The sequence below is a fragment of the Balaenoptera borealis genome (assembly GCF_965194805.1).
Source record: "Balaenoptera borealis genome assembly, chromosome: 3".
In the NCBI taxonomy this organism is placed as follows: Eukaryota; Metazoa; Chordata; class Mammalia; order Artiodactyla; family Balaenopteridae; genus Balaenoptera; species Balaenoptera borealis.
The window spans coordinates 174,246,056-174,266,796 of record NC_138866.1 but is presented as its reverse complement, the minus strand read 5'-3'; the positions used below and the strand labels follow the sequence as shown (position 1 = coordinate 174,266,796).

Genomic DNA, 20,741 nt, shown 5'->3' with positions numbered 1-20,741 from the left:
TTGATCACATCTTATATCTTCTCCACAGTAGGCTTGTGAAAATTAATTTGCTTTCTATAATTATATTCTTCCTGTGTCAAAGAAGATTCTGAGTGACATTATCCATAATTATCAACTTCCTTCCAATCTCCTTAAAGTTGAAAGTAGAATCACAGATTTAGGATTCCCCTTTAAAAAGGTTCCATGACAGGGATTTAGTAAGTACATTTTTAAAATTTATAGGCTTTTTTAAAAAAAGAATTTTGCCACAATCTTGGAGACTGTCAAAGTTGTCACAAACCAGGGCTGAGAATCAGTCTTACACCCACCCACCCCACACACACATTTGCGTGCATAATGGAACTAGAAGTCAGTTTCAGTTGAAGAATGGGTCATATTCCAAAAATAGATCAACAGTTTCTAGGTGACTATTTATGGATTTTTTTAATCCTTTCTGCCTCTTCTCTGAACACTCTACCTTACGTGCTAATAAAAAAGTAATCATCAAATCCCATGATCCTATGACTCACTCACAGGATTCACTGACAGGAGCCACGTCCTGAGCTGAGTCCACCCTTGAAGACCTGACCTAGGATGGGCCTCGTCAGTGTGTCCCTGGGACAGGTTGTTTGGCTAACAACTACCCTGATTCCCTTCTTGGGCTCCTCCTTTACTTGTCCTTCAGTTGAACTGGCATTTCTCTTGAATATCATGGTGGACAAAGATGCTTTTAAAGACATTTCTATATTTATATCCACAAGCAATTGTAGAATTAGTAGTTGAAAGATGAAAGACCAGTTTAGGAATAAGAATTCTAAAGCAATGACTGAGATAGGTAATGTCCAAGAAGCCATGAAATATGGAATGTTACTTCAAAGTTCACCGAGAACTAAACTCCATTTTCCTCTCTTGCTGTCTTTCTTGTGAATTGATGATTTTTTGTAGTGGTATGCTTTGACTCTTTTTTATCATTTGTTTATCTGTTTTAGGCCTTTGCTTTGTGATTACCATGAGGCTTTCATAATACATCTTATAGTCATAACAGTCTGTTTTAAGCTTATAACAAGTTAACTTTAACTGCATAAAAAAAAGTTCTAGTCAGTTACCTGATTCCACATTTTGTATTGTTGATGTCCCAATTTACATCATTTTATATTGTGTACTGATAAACAAAACAGCTATAATTATTTTTAACGTGTTTGTCTTCTAACTCATATGCTAGAATTTAATGTGATTTATACATCACCACTGCAATATGAAACTGACTATATATTTACCTTTACTAGTGACTTTTCTACTTTCATATGTTTTCATGTTACTAATGAGTGCCCTTTCCTTTCAGCTTGAAAACTCCCTTTAGCATTTCTTGTAAGGCAGGTCTAGTGGTGATACATTTCCTCAGCTTTTGTTTGTCTGGAAAAATCTTTCTCAATTTCTAAGAGACAACTTTGCTGGGTAAAGTATTTTTGTTTGGCAGGTTGTTTTTTTCTTTGACCATTTTGAATATATCATCCCACTCTCTCCTGGCCTGCAAGATTTCTGGTGAGAAATCTGCTGAGTTCCCTTTTATGTGATGACTCATTTTTCTCTTGCTACTTTCAAAATTCTGTCTTTGATTTTTAAGACTTTGTGAAGATGTCTTTGGGTTGAATCTGTTTGGGCATATTTGAGCTTCATGTCCTTGGATGTCCGTATTTCTCCCCAGATTTTGGAAGTTTTCAGCCACTATTTCTTCAAATAAGTTTTCTGTCCCTTTTTCTCTCTTCTTCTGAGACTTCTATAATGAGAAGGTTGTTTTGCCTTATGGTATCCCGTAATTCACATAGGCTTTCTTCATGTTTTTTCATTCTTATTCCTTTTTCTCCTATGACTGGCTATTATCGAGGGGTCTGTCTTCAAGTTCACAGATTCTTTGTTCTGCAATAATTGAGCCTAATGTTAAAGCTCTCTACTGCATTTTTCATTTAATTTGTTGTATTTATCAGCTCCAAAATTTCTGTTAAGTTCTTTTTTATGATTTCTATCCCTTTGATGAACTTCTCATTTTGTTCATGCATTTTTTTCCTGAGATCATCAAATTGTCTCTCTTTGTTCCCTTGAATCTCACTAAACTTCCTTAAAATAATTATTTTGAATTCCTTTTCAAGTAACTTGTAGATCTCCAGTTCTTTGGGGTTACTTACTGAGAAATGATTGTGTTTCTTTGGTGTTTTCATGTTTCCTTGTTTTTTTGTGTTTTGATGGCTTTGCATTGATATGTACACATTTGAGTGGGCAAGTCACCTCTGCCTCAGATGCCTGTGAGTGCCATCAAAACTCATAGGAGAGATGCATGTGACGCTGGGTATCCTGCATTCCACTGGCTGCAGCTCACCATCAGAGCAGGGAAAAAAGCATTTTGGAACCAGAAAGAAAAGTCTTCTTCACACAGTGTCTCTCCAATGCCAGCTACTGAAAAGCTTAATACTGTCCCAGATGGCAAAATGGAAATGTTTACAGGGCTCAGATCCAGTATCACAAAAGCAGGGCGAAAAAGGATGGATTTGGAGTGAGGAAATAAGTTGATAACTGGTACAAGGAATATACAAAACATTTAAATCTCTTGATTTCCACCTCTGACAGAAAAGATTCAACTTGGGGGTTCACCAATAAAAAACTTAAGTCTCTTTTAGCTTTAGATAAAAGAACAGTGAAATTCTAATGAATAGAAGCCCAACTCACTTCATATTTTACTAGTGAAATGTCACATATTCATTTCTCTGTTTTTCCAGGCTTAATTTCTAGTCTAATAGATAGCATAACGGGGAAGTCTTAGGAAAATATATATTATCGGGACCAAACTACCCAGATATGATATGATATGATATGATATATGATATATATGAAATGATACATAATATACATTGTAATATTTTTCATTATATTCACAGAATTACTTACTTACATGTATACATGTACACACACATTTAACCTTATTAGTTATTAAAGAAATATAAATTGCAGGAACAATTAAGTACGTCTTTTTTACCTATCAAATTGACAAAAAATAACTAGCATTTAGTACTGGAAAGAGTATGGAAAAGAGTGCGGTTCGAAGCTGGTGAAAAGAGGAAATGTAGGGGGTAATTTTTTTCTCCTTTTTAGTCTTCGTATTGTTTTCATGATTAAAATAAATATTACTTTTATAATTTTTGAAGAATTTTATAAAAATAAAATGTCCAATTATGGGGGCTTCCCTGGTGGCGCAGTGGTTAGGAATCCGCCTGCCAATGCGGGGGACACGGGTTCGCGCCCTGGTCCGGGAGTATCCCACGTGCCGCGCAGTGGCTGGGCCCGTGAGCCACGACTGCTGGGCCCGCGCGTCTGGAGCCTGTGCTCCGCAGCAAGAGAGGCCGCGACGGTGAGAGGCCCGTGCACCGCGATGAAGAGTGGCCCCCACGTGCCGCAGCTGGAGAGAGCCCTCGCACAGGAACGAAGACCCAACACAGCCAAAAATAAAAAAACAAACAAACAACAAAAAAAACAAAAAACAAAAAACAAAAAACTGCCCAGTAGTGTGAATTAAAAAAAAAAAAAAAAAAATGTCCAATTATGCTGTCAACAGTGGTAACACCCTATTGATAGACTGATTTTCAAATCACATTTGCTTCTTTAGACACTGACATTGGAGTCATAATACAAAAATAGCTGGAAGAGGAAGACCAATTCAAACATTCTTTTCCAAATTAGAAATAAATTTAAGTGTAACTGACCATAACATGCCCAATATTTAAGACTCTAGAAAGATGTCTTAAATCTTACTGGTGGAAACATTTCAAACAAAGATGTTTTAAAGTTTACTGGCATAAACATTTAAACAAGATTAGCTTTACAATTTATAGCTTCTCTAGAAGAGAAAATATAGCGTAATATGTGCCACCCAAACTTGGTGATAACAATACTTCTTGAATCATAACTGGTCAATCTTGAGGTTGGTCACTGATGCTGGTGCTTTCACCCCTATCTCCCACTCAATACCTCCTTGAATTTGATAAAGGAAAAGAAACCCCCTAGTAGCTCACCTCGTCTTTTCTCTCCCACCTAAAGAAAGCTCAAACCTAGCTCTTTATTAGCAAGAGTTCAAGAAAATTAAAAGGAGTTCATGTCAGAGGCAGGCTTTCCCTTCCAATTTCCCTTCCAGTTTCTTCACTCCGCAAATACTCCACGTCCCCCCTGCACCACTGACTTGCACCTCTGCAACATACAGACAAATGTGCATTCTCAGAGGATAATCTTTCCAGTTATGAATTATAATACGTGATTGACATGTATAATCAGACCTCATAGTATTTTCCTTGAGCTCTTTTTTAGTTGTAAAACTCAAGAAGGATCAAGCTTTTCGGATCCGCCATCTGCGGTGGCACCGCCGCCAATATGCAGATTTTCGTGAAGACCCTGACGGGGAAGACCATCACTCTCGAGGTCGAACCCTCGGATACAATAGAAAACGTAAAGGCCAAGATCCAGGACAAGGAAGGAATTCCTCCTGACCAGCAAAGACTGATCTTTGCTGGCAAGCAACTGGAAGATGGACGTACTTTGTCTGACTACAACATTCAAAAGGAGTCCACTCTTCATCTTGTGTTGAGACTTCGTGGTGGTGCTAAGAAAAGGAAGAAGAAGTCTTACACCACTCCCAAGAAGAACAAGCATAAGAGAAAGAAGGTTAAGCTGGCTGTCCTGAAATACTATAAGGTGGATGAGAATGGCAAAATCAGTCGCCTTCGTCGGGAGTGCCCTTCCGATGAATGTGGTGCTGGAGTTTTTATGGCCAGCCACTTTGACAGACATTATTGTGGCAAATGTTGTCTGACCTATTGTTTCAACAAACCGGAAGACAAGTGATTGTATATTGGTTAATAAAAGACATGAACTAAATGAAAAAAAAAAAAAAAAAAGAAGGATCAAATTTCCTTGATCTTCATGCCCACGACACCTGCAAAATATGGGAAGCTAAATGTGTGAAGGAATTCAATGGAATATATTCTAATTGTGGAGTCCTGAACAAGAGACCTAAATGGGATCGTGTTCTGGAGGTATATTACTAGGCTTAAAGAAGATCTGCTGCTGGACTGGTATTTCGCATGGCACGTATGGAACCAAATCATGTTTTCTAATACATTCTATTCTTGATTTGGTTTAAGTTGTATGTGCATTTTTAAAAGCAGAACTAGATGAGTCAGAAAGTAAATTCGAAAATTCTCTGAAACTACTGTGTAAGCTGCAGCTCATAAACCTCTGTGGAGTCATGGAGTCACCTCAAGAAGCTCAAAAAGCTCAAGAACCCACAACAAGAAATTGTTCTAGTTTAAACTAAAAACATATCTTGATATTTATATCTTATTTATCAAATGTATATAAGACTACTGTAATAAAATGATTAGTCTATTATGTTTTCTCAACTAACAGATATTAAACGTATAATCATACTTTAAAAGATACGCACCCACTGCTCTAGGAATGCTCGGGACTCCTAGAACCTTTGCCCAAGTTGCACTATTTCTTAGCCCAACATTTATTGGAAATTAAAACTTCTAGCTTTCATTTTTCTTTCGGGGAATTAATACAGTTTAAAAAGAAAAAGGAAAAGAAAGACAAGAACAGGAAAGGAGAAAAGGAGGAGAGCAGAGGGCAGGAAAAAGGAAAAAAACAGAAGAGATTAAAAAATAAGCAAAGACAGGCAAATGAAAAAAACAGAAGAGGGTGAGGGAGATAGGAAGGGAAGGCTAAAAATTGACAAATTTCCAATTACACATTTATACATACTGAAAAACTTCCTATCAAAAAAAAATCTAATTTTTAATTTGGTAGTTTGATTGTGGAGGAGAATTTATATGGATTTAGCTGAATAGTATTTGTAAAGCTCTCTATTTTTATGTCAAAAAGAAAGAGATGGAGGCTTCCCTGGTGGCGCAGTGGTTGAGAATCTGCCTGCTAATGCAGGGGACACGAGGTCGAGCCCTGGTCTGGGAAGATCCCACATGCCGCGGAGCAACTGGGCCCGTGAGCCACAACTACTGAGTCTGCGCGTCTGGAGCCTGTGCTCCGCAACAAGAGAGGCCACGATAGTGAGAGGCCCGCGCACCGCGATGAAGAGTGGCCCCCACTTGCCACAACTAGAGAAAGCCCTCGCACAGAAACGAAGACCCAACACAGCCAAAAATAAATAAATTAATTAATTTTTTTAAAAAAGAGATGCAGTTTTTAAAAGCATCATGTGTTCATTCATTCTTTCAAATCTAGGTAAGTGACAAAAATACTTGACAATGGTGAATTGAGAATAATCACTAGTCAATTTGTAGAGCCACCTACTCTGAATTCTTTACACCCTTTTTACAAAATGCATCTATCACAAATGAAAAACAATAGAAACTAAAGCACATAACTAAGTCATTGTGGCATTTACAGAGTTTTTATTTGATTCTAAAAATAATAGTAGTTGATTATAGTATTTGTGATAATAGAAGTTTCCTAATAAGAAAACCATAATTTTAATTGAACCCTTATTCATTTTTAATAGAACTGCTTGCAATAAGTAAATGAAATAAATGAAGTAAAATATAAAACAAATTAACATTAGACCTACAATCTAAGTATCCAAAAAGGTTTTCAGATAATAGGAAGAGTATTATGAGTAACCAGGCTATGCCTAGAATCTTCGATTCCTAAAGGAAGATGGACTACCTGGCAAGCTATGGCAGAATTAATCTAATTAATCTAAATCTTTCTTATGGATGTGATACAGTGATGAAAACAGTCACCGTAAGAGATACTGTATAACACAAATATGATATTGTACATGAAATTAAACTACAAGAGCAGCCATACAAATAAGATGTATGAGTAGGCCATAGCCCTTGCCTCAAGGTACTCTTGCATCAGCAACTGATCAGTCCAAATTCTTAATTAAGATGTAACCTATATTAATTTTTTTAAGTAGCTGAGCCTCAGTTCCCTCATCTGTAAAATTGGAATAATAATAGGTATTTTCTAGGACTACTTTGAGGATTAAATTCAATACATACATACATACACACAGACATACAAACATATATACATATATATATGTATACACACACATATATATGGCACAATAATAGGGCAGGCATCTGATGAAAGTAGCTATTGTAATTAAGAGTAATCAAGTCATTTTAATACAGCATTATAGGTATTAAAATTAAAATATGAACAATGCACTAGAGCTGCACATAAGGGAGAACTTGCTCTGCCTGAATTGGGGAAAAGGCTGCCAAGGGGTCACAGAAGATCAAAACCTAGGACTCCAAGAACATGCAGGAACTTTCAGGTGGCCAAAGTGAGAAACAGTATGTTATTCCAAAGGAAGAGCATGTGCAAATATATGCATGGAGACATGAAACACCACAGTAGAATCATGGAAGACAAGTAACCGGGTATTGTAGAATGAGAAGAAATTTAGATTTAGAAAGCCATGTACATAAGGTGGCTTTTATCACAGAGATTAAGGAGAGTCACTGAAGAATATTAGGCAGTCAACTGCAAATATTTGTTGAGTGTCTTTATTACAGACATTGTTATGGCACTTGAGATACAATGATGAACATAACTGATGTGGTTTCTGCCCTGCTGAAGCTTATAGTCTAGCACAGAAGACAGACATAAATAATTATAAATAATTTCAAGCATATAAAGTGCTATGGAAAATAGCTAATATTTATAGAGAATGTACATGCAAAGCATTTTGCATACATCAGAGAATAATTCCCATTTAAAGAAGCTGGAGGCATAGAAAGGTTAACAAACTCAGGCAGTCTCAATCTGAAGTCAGCACTTTTAACTACTATGCGACACAATATCAAAAAAAAAAAAAAAATACAGGACAACATAAACACATCAATTTTTTAAAAATCACATTGGCAGCAGCACAGACAATGAATTGAAGAAGAATAAGACTGAAGACAGGAGGAGAGTACTACAAAAGTCCAAGCAAGAAACAACTAACAATAGAACTAAGTCAGTTGTAGTAACAATGAGAGAAGAGGGGAACCTTCAAGAGTAAGACATGGAGATCACCTTCTTCCCCACAAATACATCAAAAATATATCTACATGTGGAACACCTACTGAACGCTGGCAGAAGACCTCAGACTTCCCAAAGCCGTGTGGCTGACAGGATCTTGGTGCTCCAGTCGGGTGTCAGGCCTGAGCCTCTGAGGTGGGAGAGCCGCGTTCAGGACATTGGTCAACCAGAGACCTCCCGGCCCCACGTAACATCAATCAGCGAGAGCTCTCCCAGAGACCTCCGTCTCAACGCTAAGACCCAGTTCCACTCAACGACCAGCAAGCTCCAGTGCTGAAAACCCTATGCCAAACAACTAGCAAGACAGGAACACAACCCCACCCATTAGCAGAAAGGCTGACTAAAATCATAATAAGTTCACAGACACCCCAAAACACACCACCAGACACAGTCCTGCCCATCAGAAAGACAAGATACAGCCTCATTCACCAGAACACAGGCACCAGTCCCCTCCACCAGGAAGTCTACACAACCCACTGAACCAACCTTACCCATTGGGGGCAGACACCAAAAACAACAGGAACTACGAACCTGCAGCCTGCGAAAAGGAGACCCCAAACACAGTAAGTGAAGCAAAATGAGAAGACAGAGAAGCACACAGCAGATGAAGAAGCAACGTAAAAATCACCAGACCAAACAAATGAAGAGGAAATAGGTAGTCTACCTAAAAAAGAATTCAGAGTAATGATAGTAAAGATGATCCAAAATCTTGGAAACAGAAAGGAGAAAATACAAGAAACGTTTAACAAGGACCTAAAAGAATTAAAGTACAAACAAACAATGATGAACAGCACAATAAATGAAATGAAAAATTCTCTAGAAGGAATCAATAGCAGAATAACTGAGACAGAAGAACGAATAAGTGACCTGGAACATAAAATAGTAGAAATAACTACCACAGAGCAGAATAAAGAAAAAAGAATGAAAAGAATTGAGGACAGTCTCAGAGACCTCTGGGACAACATTAAACGCGCCAACATTCGAATTGTAGGGGGTCCCAGAAGAAGAAGAGAAAAAGAAACGATCTGAGAAAATATTTGCAGACATTATAGTTGAAAACTTCCCTAACATGGGAAAAGAAATAGTCAATCACATCCAGGAAGCACAGAGAGTCCCATACAGGATAAAGCCAAGGAGAAACACGCCAAGACACATATTAATCAAACTATCAAAAATTAAATACAAAGTAAAAATATTAAAAGCAGCAAGGGAAAAACAACAAATAACATACAAGGGAATCCCCATAATGTTAACAGCTGATCTTACAGCAGAAACACTGCAAGCCAGAAGGGAGTGGAAAGACATATTTAAAGGGATGAAAGGGAAAAACCTACAACCAAGATTACTCTACCCAGCAAGTATCTCATTCAGATTTGACAGAGAAATTAAAACCTTTACAGACAAGCAAAAGTTAAGAGAATTGGGCTTCCCTGGTGGAGCAGTGGTTAAGAATCCGCCTGCCAATGCAGGGGACACGGGTTAAAGCCCTGGTCTGGGAAGATCCCACATGTCACAGAGCAAATAAGCACATGCGCCACAACTACTGAGCCTGCGCTCTAGAGCCCATAATCCTCAACTACTGAGCCCATGTGCCTCAACTACTGAAGCCCGTGTGCCCAGGGCCTCTGCTCTGCAAAAAGAGAAGCCACCACAATGAGAAGCCCACACACTGCAATGAAGAGCAGTCCCCGCGAGCCACAACTAGATAAAAGCCTGCATGCAGCAATGAAGACCCAACGCAGCCAAAAATTAAATAAATAAAATAAATATATTAAAAAAAAAAAAAGTTAAAAGAATTCAGCACCACCAAACCAGCTTTACAACAAACACTAAAGGAACTTTTCTAGGCAGGAAACACAAGAGAAGGAAAAGACCTACAAAAACAAACCCAAAACAATTAAGAAAATGGTAATAGGAACATACATATCGATAATTACCTTTAATGTAAATGGATTAAATGCTCCTACGAAAAGACATAGACTGGCTGAATGGATACAAAAACAAGACCCGTATATATGCTGTCTACAAGAGACCCACTTAAGACCTAGGGACACACAGAGGCTGAAAGTGAGGGGATGGAAAAAGATATTCCAAGCAAATGGAAATCAAAAGAAAGCTGGAGTAGCAATTCTCATATCACACAAAATAGACTTTAAATAAAGACTATTACAAGAGACAAAAAAGGACACTACATAATGATCAAGGGAACAATCCAAGAAGAAGATGTAACAATTGTAAATATTTATGCACCCAACATAGAAGCACCTCAATATATAAGGCAAATGCTAACAGCCATAAAAGGGGAAATCGACAGTAACACAATAATAGTAGGGGACTTTACCACCCCACTTTCACCAATGGACAGATCATCCAAAATGAAAATAAATAAGGAAACACAAGCTTTAAATGATACATTAAACAAGATGGACTTAATTGATACTTATAGGACATTCCATCCAAAAACAACAGAATACACTTTCTTCTCAAGTGTTCATGGAACATTCTCCAGGATAGATCATATCTTGGGTCACAAATCAAGCCTTGGTAAATTTAAGAAAACTGAAATTGTATCAAGTATCTTTTCTGACCACAACACTATGACACTAGATATCATTACAGGAAAAAAATCTGTGAAAAATACAAGCACATGGGTCTAAACAATACACTATTAAATAACCAAGAGATCACTGAAGAAATCGAAGAGGATATCAGAAAGTACCTAGAAACAAATGACAATGAAAACACGATGACCCAAAACCTATGGGGTGCAGCAAAAGGAGTTCTAAGAGGGAAGTTTATAGCAATACAATCCTACCTCAAGAAACAAGAAAAATCTCAAATAAACAACCTAACCTTACACCTAAAGCAGTTAGAGAAAGAAGAACAAAAAAACCCCAAAGTTAGCAGAAGGAAAGAAATCATAAAGATCAGATCAGAAATAAATGAAGAAGAAATGTAGGAAACAATGCAAAGATCAATAAAACTAAAAGCTGGTTCTTTGAGAAGATAAACAAAATTGATAAACCATTGGCCAGACTCATCACGAAAAAGAGGGGGAGGACTCAAATCAATAAAATTAGAAATGAAAAAGGGGAAGTTACAACAGACACCACAGAAATACAAAGCATCCTAAGACACTACTACAAGCAACTCTATGCCAATAAAATGGACAACCTGGAAGAAATGGACAAATTCTTAGAAAGGTATAACCTTCCAAGACTGAACCAGGAAGAAACAGAAAATATGAACAGACCAATCACAAGCACTGAAATTGAAACTGTGATTAAAAATCTTCCAACAAACAAAAGCCCAGGACCAGATGGCTTCACAGGTGAATTCTATCAAACACTTTCAGAAGAGCTAACACCTATCCTTCTCAAACTCTTCCAACATATAGCAAAGGGAGGACCACTCCCAAACTCATTCTACAAGGCCACCATCACCCTGATAACAAAACCAGACAAAGATGTCACATAAAAGAAAACTAAAGACCAATATCACTGATGAATATAGATGCGAAAATCCTCAACAAAATACTAGCAAACAGAATCCAACAGCACATTAAAAGGATCATACACCATGTTCAAGTGGGGTTTATCCCAGGAATGCAAGGATTCTTCAATATATGCAAATCAATCAACGTGATACACCATATTAACAAATTGAAGGAGAAAAACCATATGATCATTTCAATAGATGCAGAAAAAGCTTTTGACAAAATTCAACACCCATTTTTGATAAAAACTCTCCAGAAAGTGGGCATAGAGGGTATCTACCTCAACATAATAAAGGCCATATATGACAAACCCACAGCCAACATTGTTCTCAATGTTGAAAAACTGAAACCACTTCCTCTAAGATCAGGAACAAGACAAGGTTGCCCACTCTCGCCACTATTATTCAGCATAGTTTCAAAAGTTTTAGCCACAGCAATCAGAGAAGAAAAAGAAATAAAAGGAATCCAAATCAGAAAAGAAAGAGTAAAGCTGTCACTGTTTCCAGATGACATGACACTATACATAGAGAATCCTAAAGATGCTACCAGAAAACTACTAGAGCTAATCAATGAATTTTGTAAAGTAGCAGGATACAAAATTAATGCACAGAAATCCCTTGCATTCCTATACACTAACGATGAAAAATCTGAAAGAGAAATTAAGGAAACACTCCCATTTACCACTGCAACAAAAAGAATAAAATACCTAGGAATAAACCTACCTAAGGAGACAAAAGACCTGTATGCAGAAAACTATAAGACTCTGATGAAAGAAATTAAAGATGATACCAACAGATGGAGAGATATACCATGTTCTTGGATTGGAAGAATCAACATTGTGAAAATGACTATACTACCCAAAGCAATCTACAGATTCAATGCAATCCCTATCAAACTACCACTGGCATTTTTCACAGAACTAGAACAAAGAATTTCACAATTTGTATGGAAACACAAAAGACCCTGAATAGCCAAAGCAATCCTGAGAAAGAAAAATGGAGCTGGAGGAATCAGGCTCTGTCACTGCAGACTATACTACAAAGCTACAGTAATCAAGACAGTATGGTACTGACACAAAAACAGAAATATAGATCAATGGAACAGGATAGAAAGCCCAGAGATAAACCCACACACATATGGTCACCTTATCTTTGATAAAGGAGGCAAGAATATACAATGGAGAAAAGACAGCCTCTTCAATAAGTGGCACTGGGAAACCTGAGAGCTACATGTAAAAGAATGAAATTAGAACACTTCCTAACACCATATACAAAAATAAACTCAAAATGGATTAAAGACCTAAATGTAAGGCCAGACACTATAAAACTCTTAGAGGAAAACATAGGCAGAACACTCTATGACATAAATCACAGCAAGATCCTTTTTGACCCATCTCCTAGAGAAATGGAAATAAAAACAAAAATAAATAAATGGGACCTAATGAAACTTCAAAGCTTTTGCACAGCAAAGGAAACCATAAACAAGATGAAAAGACAACCCTCAGAATGGGACAAAATATTTGCAAAACGAAGCAACTGACAAAGGATTAATCTCCAAAATATACAAGTAACTCATGCAGCTCAATATCAAAAGAACAACCCAATCCAAAAATAGGTAGAAGATCTAAATAGATATTTCTTCAAACAATATATTACAGATTGCCAACAAACACATGAAAGGATGCTCAACATCACTAATCATTAGAGAAATGCAAATCAAAACTATAATGAGGTATCACTTCACACCAGTCAGAATGGCCATCATCAAAAAATCTACAAACAAATGCTGAAGAGGGTATGGAGAAAAGGCAACCCTCTTGCACTGTTGGTGGCAATGTAAATTGATACAACCACTATGGAGAACAGTATGGAGGTTCCTTAAAAAACTAAAAATAGAACTACCATACGACCCAGCAATCCCACTACTGGGCATATACCCTGAGAAAACCATAATTCAAAAAGAGTCATGTACCACAATGTTCATTGCAGCACTATTCACAATAGCCAGGACATGGAAGCAACCTAAGTGTCCATCGACAGATGAATGGATAAAGAAGATGTGGCACATATATACAATGGAATATTACTCAGCCATAAAAAGAAATGAAATTGAGTTATTTGTACTGAGGTGGATGGACCTAGAGTCTGTCGTACAGAGTGAAGTTAAGTCAGAAAGAGAAAAACAAATACCGTATGCTAACACATATATTTGGAATTTAAAAAAAAAAAAAATGGTTCTGATGAACCTAAGGGCAGGACAGGAATAAAAACGCAGACTTAGAGAATGGACTTGAGGACATGGGGAGAGGGAAGGGTAAGCTGGGACGAAGTGAGAGAGTAGCACTGACATATATACACTACCAAATGTAAAATAGCTAGCTAGTGAGAAGCAGCTGCATTGCACAGGGAGATCAGGTCAGCGCTCTGTGACCACCTAGAGGGGTTGGATACCGAGGGTGGGAGGGAGATACAAGAGGGAGGGGATATGCGGATATATGTAAACTTACAGGTGATTCACTTTGTTATATAGCAGAAACTAACACAACATTGTAAAGCAATTATACTCCAATAAAGATGTTAAAATAAATAAATAAATGAATGAAAACAACTGGAAATTTAGCAATATCACATGAATATCAGAAAATTAATAAATAAAGAATAAAGACTTTCGTAGAAAAAAAAAAGAATGAGGAAGAAAACAAATTGATGAGATACTGAAGTAGAACTGACAAGAACTCACAAGTGACTGGTTGTGGGAGTGAGGAAAAGGGGAAAAAGCTGAACACATTGCCACCAGAGAGACCTGGCTATCAAACTTTTTTATTTTTTTAAATTTTTATTGGAGTATAGTTGATTTACAATGTTGTGTTAGTTTCAGGTGTACAGCAAAGTGAATCAGTTATACATATACATACATCCACTCTTTTTTTTTTTTTTAGATTCTTTTCCCATATAGGCCATTACAGAGTATTGAGTGGAGTTCCCCAAGCACTTTTGTAATTCAAAATCTAATCAACCCTGACAGAGGAGAAAAGGTGCAGGATTTCATTCCCACTCGCCCTCATTCAACAACATATGCATCACTGTTGCAGGGGTAACAAAACATGGTATAGCTGTCAACCAAATATTTAACATGTTTAAAAAAAGCTTTGTGAAGTCTTCCACGTTAAAAAAAAAGATTCTGGGATCTCTATTTCAACAAAGGAATAAAATACTAAATTCACTTTTAATTTTACACATGTATGGTATTCATTTGGTCCAAAGACTATCTTGACTGAACAGAAAAAAAAAAAATGATGTTTACCAAATTTGCAATTCGTTAATTAAAAACAAAAATTAAATCGTTGTTGACCAGCTTACCACATGATAGGAGTAAAATTTCAGGCCAATCTTAAGAAGAAAATTTTCAGGCATAACTTCAATATGCCATTTATTAATAAACGGCACTAACTAAACAGACACACTGGCCTTTATACATACTTAAGGCTGCAGAATCCTATACAGTTCTATGTGCTTTAGTGTATAAATGACCTTTAATTTACACTTAAAATTTCAACACGAAATTCAAAGGATAAAATACGGTATATTCCACTATTTGACGTTTTGGTCAAATTTGTTAAAAAATGAAATCAAAATCAAAATCCTAAAAGTGTCTTTTTTATTCAAACTAATAAGTGAAATAATACATGAAGATGTTTACCTGTAATGCAGTCACTATAGTTAGAAATACATATCAAACTTAATATGTGAAATTTTATTTTAGACAGATTGCCATTCAAACTAATGTGATCACTGTCCTTCTGTCATCCACCAATTCTAATGACACTAGGCTAAAGGTTCAGTGGAGTCTGAGGCTGAAATTATCAGGAGGGAAGATGGAGGGGAGAAGTGGGATACAGAAAACTGTCAGTAGAATCATCAAAGTAAGGGAGAGAAAGCATAGAAACCAGGAAGTGGAGTCAAGGTCAGAATCATGCAGGAGCTGAGAAACAGACCAGATTGGACCTCTCAAATTTTTGATCTTGGGACCCCTTTATACTCTTGAAAATTATTGAGAATATCAAAGAGCTTTTATTTATGTTGGTTATATCCATTGTTATTTACCATCTTAAATATTAAATGGAGAAATTTCCAAAATATTTATTAATTCATTTTAAAACAGCGATAAGCTCATTACATGTTAACATAAATAATGTATTTATGAAAAATAACAGTATTTTCCAAAAATAAAAAACTTAGCAAGAAAAGTATCATTGTTTTACATTTCTGCAAATCTCCTTAAAGTCTGGTTTATTAGAAGACAACTAGATTCTCATATTCCTTTCTGCATTCAACCTGTTTCTATATGAGATCTTATGAAGCCTCTGTACACCCATGAGAATAGAGTTCAAAAGGCAAATAATGTCTCTGAATTAATATGAAAGTTATTACGAAAAGGTTTAACTTCACAGGCTTCCTTAATAGGGTCTTGAGGACCCCCAGGGGTCCTCACTTGAGGGGTTCCAGGATCACACTTTGAAAATGATGATATTACACAAACATATTTAAAAAGGTGGCAAATGAAGGTGATTTGCAGACCAGCATAAAAACAAAACCCATAAACGAAGTGGTTTAGCTTCTAAGTCTATGAAATCTGGGCTTCAACAGAATTAGAATCATGATGGAGCCAAGCCTGTAGAGACAATTAACCATTATCCTATTTCTGAATGTAAATATAGAATCAACTCTATAGGCTTTCCTGCAGGTAATCAGGGAACTGTAAAGCAGGAAAAATTGTTTTTGCATGTATAAAACAAATTGTACTGACAAGTCAATAGTAAAATCTACTGAATAATTACATAATCGAGATTAGGTCATGGCTCTACTTCATTACAATAATTATGGTAAGATGTTAGAAAGCATTGCTTAGGGACAGCTCTCTTTCCCGAAGAGCTATAAAAATAAGTGGATATCTACATATTTAGAACAGTATAAAAAATATTCCTTCTGGAGACAGCATGAACCAAAAGCCTTTTAGAATCTCCTCCAGACTTAAGAGTCCTTGAGTATTTTTATCCCATTGAAATGGTCTCTGACACATCTGACATTTCCCCCTTTACACTTTTCTACTTCATGTACAATAATTGCTGTAAACCTCTCCATTTACAGTTCTTCTTTGTTTTTCCCCTTAATCCTTCTGTTTTCAGTGTTTTGGTTCCAATTCCAGCCCACACACTTACTCCTGTTTCATTCACTGCTCCCTATACTTTTCCATACACCTATGTCAGTTTACATTTTGAAATACAAAAATATAATTAAATGTTATACATTCTTGTGCATTATAAAGACAACAGCAACTCAAACTATGAATAAGCAGAAAGAGGGGAAAAATACAATGACTTCAAGTGAAAAAAAAATTTAAATAGACACTTGCACATTACTTTGCCGGCAAAAGCATTTAAGTTATTTCAATACTTTATGTTCTGCTTGTATCACCAACCACCCACTTGTTCTCTCTCAATCTATAAACCCTGGGGAGGGAAAAACAATGATAAATCGAAATGTGTCCTGGGTGAATAGACATTTGTAAATGACTTGGTAAAGATACCCAAAAAATAAGAAGGTGGTAAATAAGGTTTTTTCTCTTAGGGAAAAAAAAAATCAAGAATAGAGTTTAACTCTTGTATAATACAGTCAGTTAAAGCTTTCTAAATCAGCCAAGGGCTGTAGCTAAGCAACATGATTCTTCACTGTGCTCAAAAGGGGGCTGCCAAGCATCAGTAGCCTCATTTCTCACCGAAAGCTTTGACAAGCTTCCACCATATTTTATATAATTGTAGCAGAGGGAGTGCCAGATTAGATCTGATTTGCTGTCATAATGGGATTTTTTTCCCACATAAGCTAATGATGCAAAGCTATATTTAACCCCTAAAAAGTCACCCTCAGGCACTCACTGTATATTCTGATTGCCTCTCATATCTAGAATTGGACAAGTAGCAATTTTTCTGCTACTGAAAATGACAAAAGCAATGGTTTAATAGGTAGAGGTTATTTTTCCCTGATTGACTCCATTATAAATTTAGCTACATACTCCAAATCTGTTCACTAACTTCATATTTCATCAGATGTTCTCTCACCGCATTGAAAAGATCAAGAAATCTAGTACTTTGAGTTCATATCCATTGTTGTATGTAAGTCAATCTCCTTGCCCCAGCCTACCCTAGCCTAGCTGCATATGCTGCATATGTATATGCATATGCCCACCTTAAAGCTCAGCCCCATTCTAACCCCTGATCATAGAGAAGTTTGGGAGTATTTTAGGTGTTTATCCTCAGCAATAGTTAGAGTCTAAAATGTATTTATATATTATCATAAACACAGTAGGTCCCCTCGGCATCCCTGTACCCAATGAGTTGCAATCTTCCATATTCACCTTAGTTTTATTCCTACATTCTGATTTGTATTCTAACTCCCTGCAAGGAATAGGTCCCTTTCCTTAACACCTGCCCTCTTAACTGATGCCCAGACAATGTGTACAGCCCTCACCAACTTCTATCTAAGGAGATGGATCTTATCCCTTGGGTTCAGTTTCAAACTGGACATTTCTACCATCCCAAATCACTGCCATACATTGAAACAAGAGTACCACCACTGGCAAGAAGCTTCTGCTGCTGCCGCTCACACACCTGTAAGATGGAAGCACTTGTATATTGATCCTAATCCAAATTTCTATGTGAGCTTGCCATACCCTCTTGGAAATTTGTTTCGGCCACCTGAGAGCTAGATCACTTCTTCCTGATTGGTATACTCCTAACCGATTAGTTAAGTAAGATTCCAGCATGCCTCTTGGCTGAACTCGCATGGGTAAAACCACAAGACTAACAGTATCAGCCCATGGGCCATTACCAGTCAGTGATTCTCTTTCCAAACAATCATATGTCACCCATAGTACCTTCCTATAGTTTAAATTCCTGAAATACTATTTACTAGATTTATGACCTCAGTCAAGTTACTTAAACCACTCTAAGTCTTAATTTTCTCATCTAGATAATGGGAATAACAATAATACGTAACTCACACTATAATTAAGTATGAAATGGATACGTCTTTTTTTTTATGAAATAATTATTTTCTTAGAGATTGAAAAACAAACTTGTATCAAAGGGACACTTCACTTTTGGCGTCTTATAGACTTTTCAGGCTTGGGCTAAAGAAAACTTAATTACTAGCAAATATTATCAAAAGTGCCTTTACCTACACTACTGGTAAGAGATCTTATGAATAAGATCTTGTAAGGGTTTTTTAAAAAAACATTTTATGTAGTCCATAAAGTTGATAAAGTAGAAAGCTATAAATCAAGATTTAATAGTTTTTTGTCTCAAATAGACAGATAAATAGAGATATAGACATGAGATAAACAGACAGATCTAGAGAAAGAGTCTATTTACCTTAAATAGACAGGATGTGCTCCCCCTTTGTACATTCTAATGCAAGTACTTCAAAGGTCCCAACATTAGATCAACAAGTTCAAGAAGGTTGGTGATACAATCCAGTGACACGGAATGTATACAAAGGAGTGTTATTCAAGAGCAGATATCGAATATCATGACCTTGTCACAGTGGGAAAAAATGGATTTATCTTCTCCTCTAAGGTATCTAGTATCTGATTCCTTCATAAGCAAAAGAAGCAAATTAGAGAAAAAAATGATACTCCTCTATATTGCCTCCTTTCTGGCTCACATCATCCCAGATTCGCAACCTAAAGTCAACTAAACATGTTTTGGCTTTTCCTTCACTTCCGTCAGAATGTGTTAGTCATGCATAACCATCGCCAAAGTGCTTAATGAGTTAAGTGGAAATCAAATCCTATAAGCTAGCTTGAATGAAGGCGCCAATGATGAATAGCAGTTTGCTTTATCATTACCATAGAGCAAAATAAGAAAATCTCAAGTTTTGCAGGCACAATCACATGCAATGTGAGAATTCAAGGTATTGCCAATGCAAGGATAGTCAGAGCATTGCCTTTGGATGGAAACACCTTTCAGTTGTTCCCTTTACAGTTTGCTAGAAGTATAAAACCTTCGGGTTGCAAAGATACTTAAGAGGCACCTACTCCAACCATATAGCCAATGTTGCATGAAGTTTTTATAAGCCCTGCAAAATCCCCTCTCTCTTTCTCCCTTTCCCCCAACCACAAGATGGCAATAGCCACTGGTGAACCCTTGCTCTGTTGCTGGAAACATCTTTCTCTGAACAAGAAAGCCAGCTCTGAACAAGAATTTGAAAAAGGATAGATACGTGTATATGTATAACTGAATCACTTCGCTGTACACCTGAAACTAACACAACACTGTTTATCAACTATACTCCAATATAAAATTCAATGTTAAAGAAAATAAAATTTAAAAAAACAGAGAGTCAGCTTTCCCTTAACTGACTTATTAGGCACCCCAGTACAGTTATTTTGGAATACTATTTCCTAACTCTAGTTTTGGAGCAAGTCCAGAATATCTAGTCCAAATAACTTTCAGGAGCATAACGAAAACTCTGAAAATATAATCAGTTTTCCATTAATTTTAGAAAGGTCTATGTAACAAAATCAAACAAGTTAGGTCTTCACAAGTTCAAAAACAAATGGGGAGTCATCCAGCAGTGGTATGGCCTCTTTTGGTTAAACCTAGTAAAACGATACTTGACTGAAACAGAAGATATTTAGCCTAAAGGAAAGACTTAGAAGCAGGCTGACAGCGGTCTTCAAATATCTGAGTGGCTGCTGTGAAGAAAAAAAAAAAAAAAAAGTTTAACTTTATTTTGAGCAATTCCAGTGGGAGAAATCAAAAGCAATAACTATATATTATTATAAGGAGGCCATCTACCCACAGAGCAGGTTGCCTCCATTAATTCAACATATGTACCAGGCACTGTGCTAGGCACCAGTGAACACCTGATCACTGCCCTACATCTTAGCAGAAGAGTGTGATTTCACATTAATCACATTTTGTACTGGTAATGAGAGAAAACAGAAGTTTTACTACAAACTCAGTGGAAATTTAAATGTCTAGAAGATTACCAGTATTTACTTGTCGCCATTTACCGGAAGATTTTTTTACAGTTTTCAGTGTAAAATAATGGCATTAAAAATAGTTTGCAGGTTTATCATTACTTATTTTCAATTGAGTTAACACAGTAGA

At 36.6% G+C, this 20,741-nt stretch overlaps 2 protein-coding genes across 2 annotated transcripts in view; one reads left to right on the top strand and one right to left on the bottom strand.

The window, feature by feature from the left end:
- The window catches only part of GPR158 (G protein-coupled receptor 158), a 342,097-nt gene that overhangs the window by 266,140 nt on the left and 55,216 nt on the right, over window positions 1-20,741 (bottom strand). The window lies entirely within an intron of this gene.
- On the top strand, window positions 4,349-4,919 carry LOC309625678 (ubiquitin-ribosomal protein eS31 fusion protein). Its single transcript, XM_082385742.1, has one exon. The coding sequence runs from the start codon at window positions 4,393-4,395 to the stop codon at window positions 4,861-4,863; it is 471 nt and encodes a 156-aa protein (XP_082241868.1). The 5' UTR covers window positions 4,349-4,392; the 3' UTR covers window positions 4,864-4,919.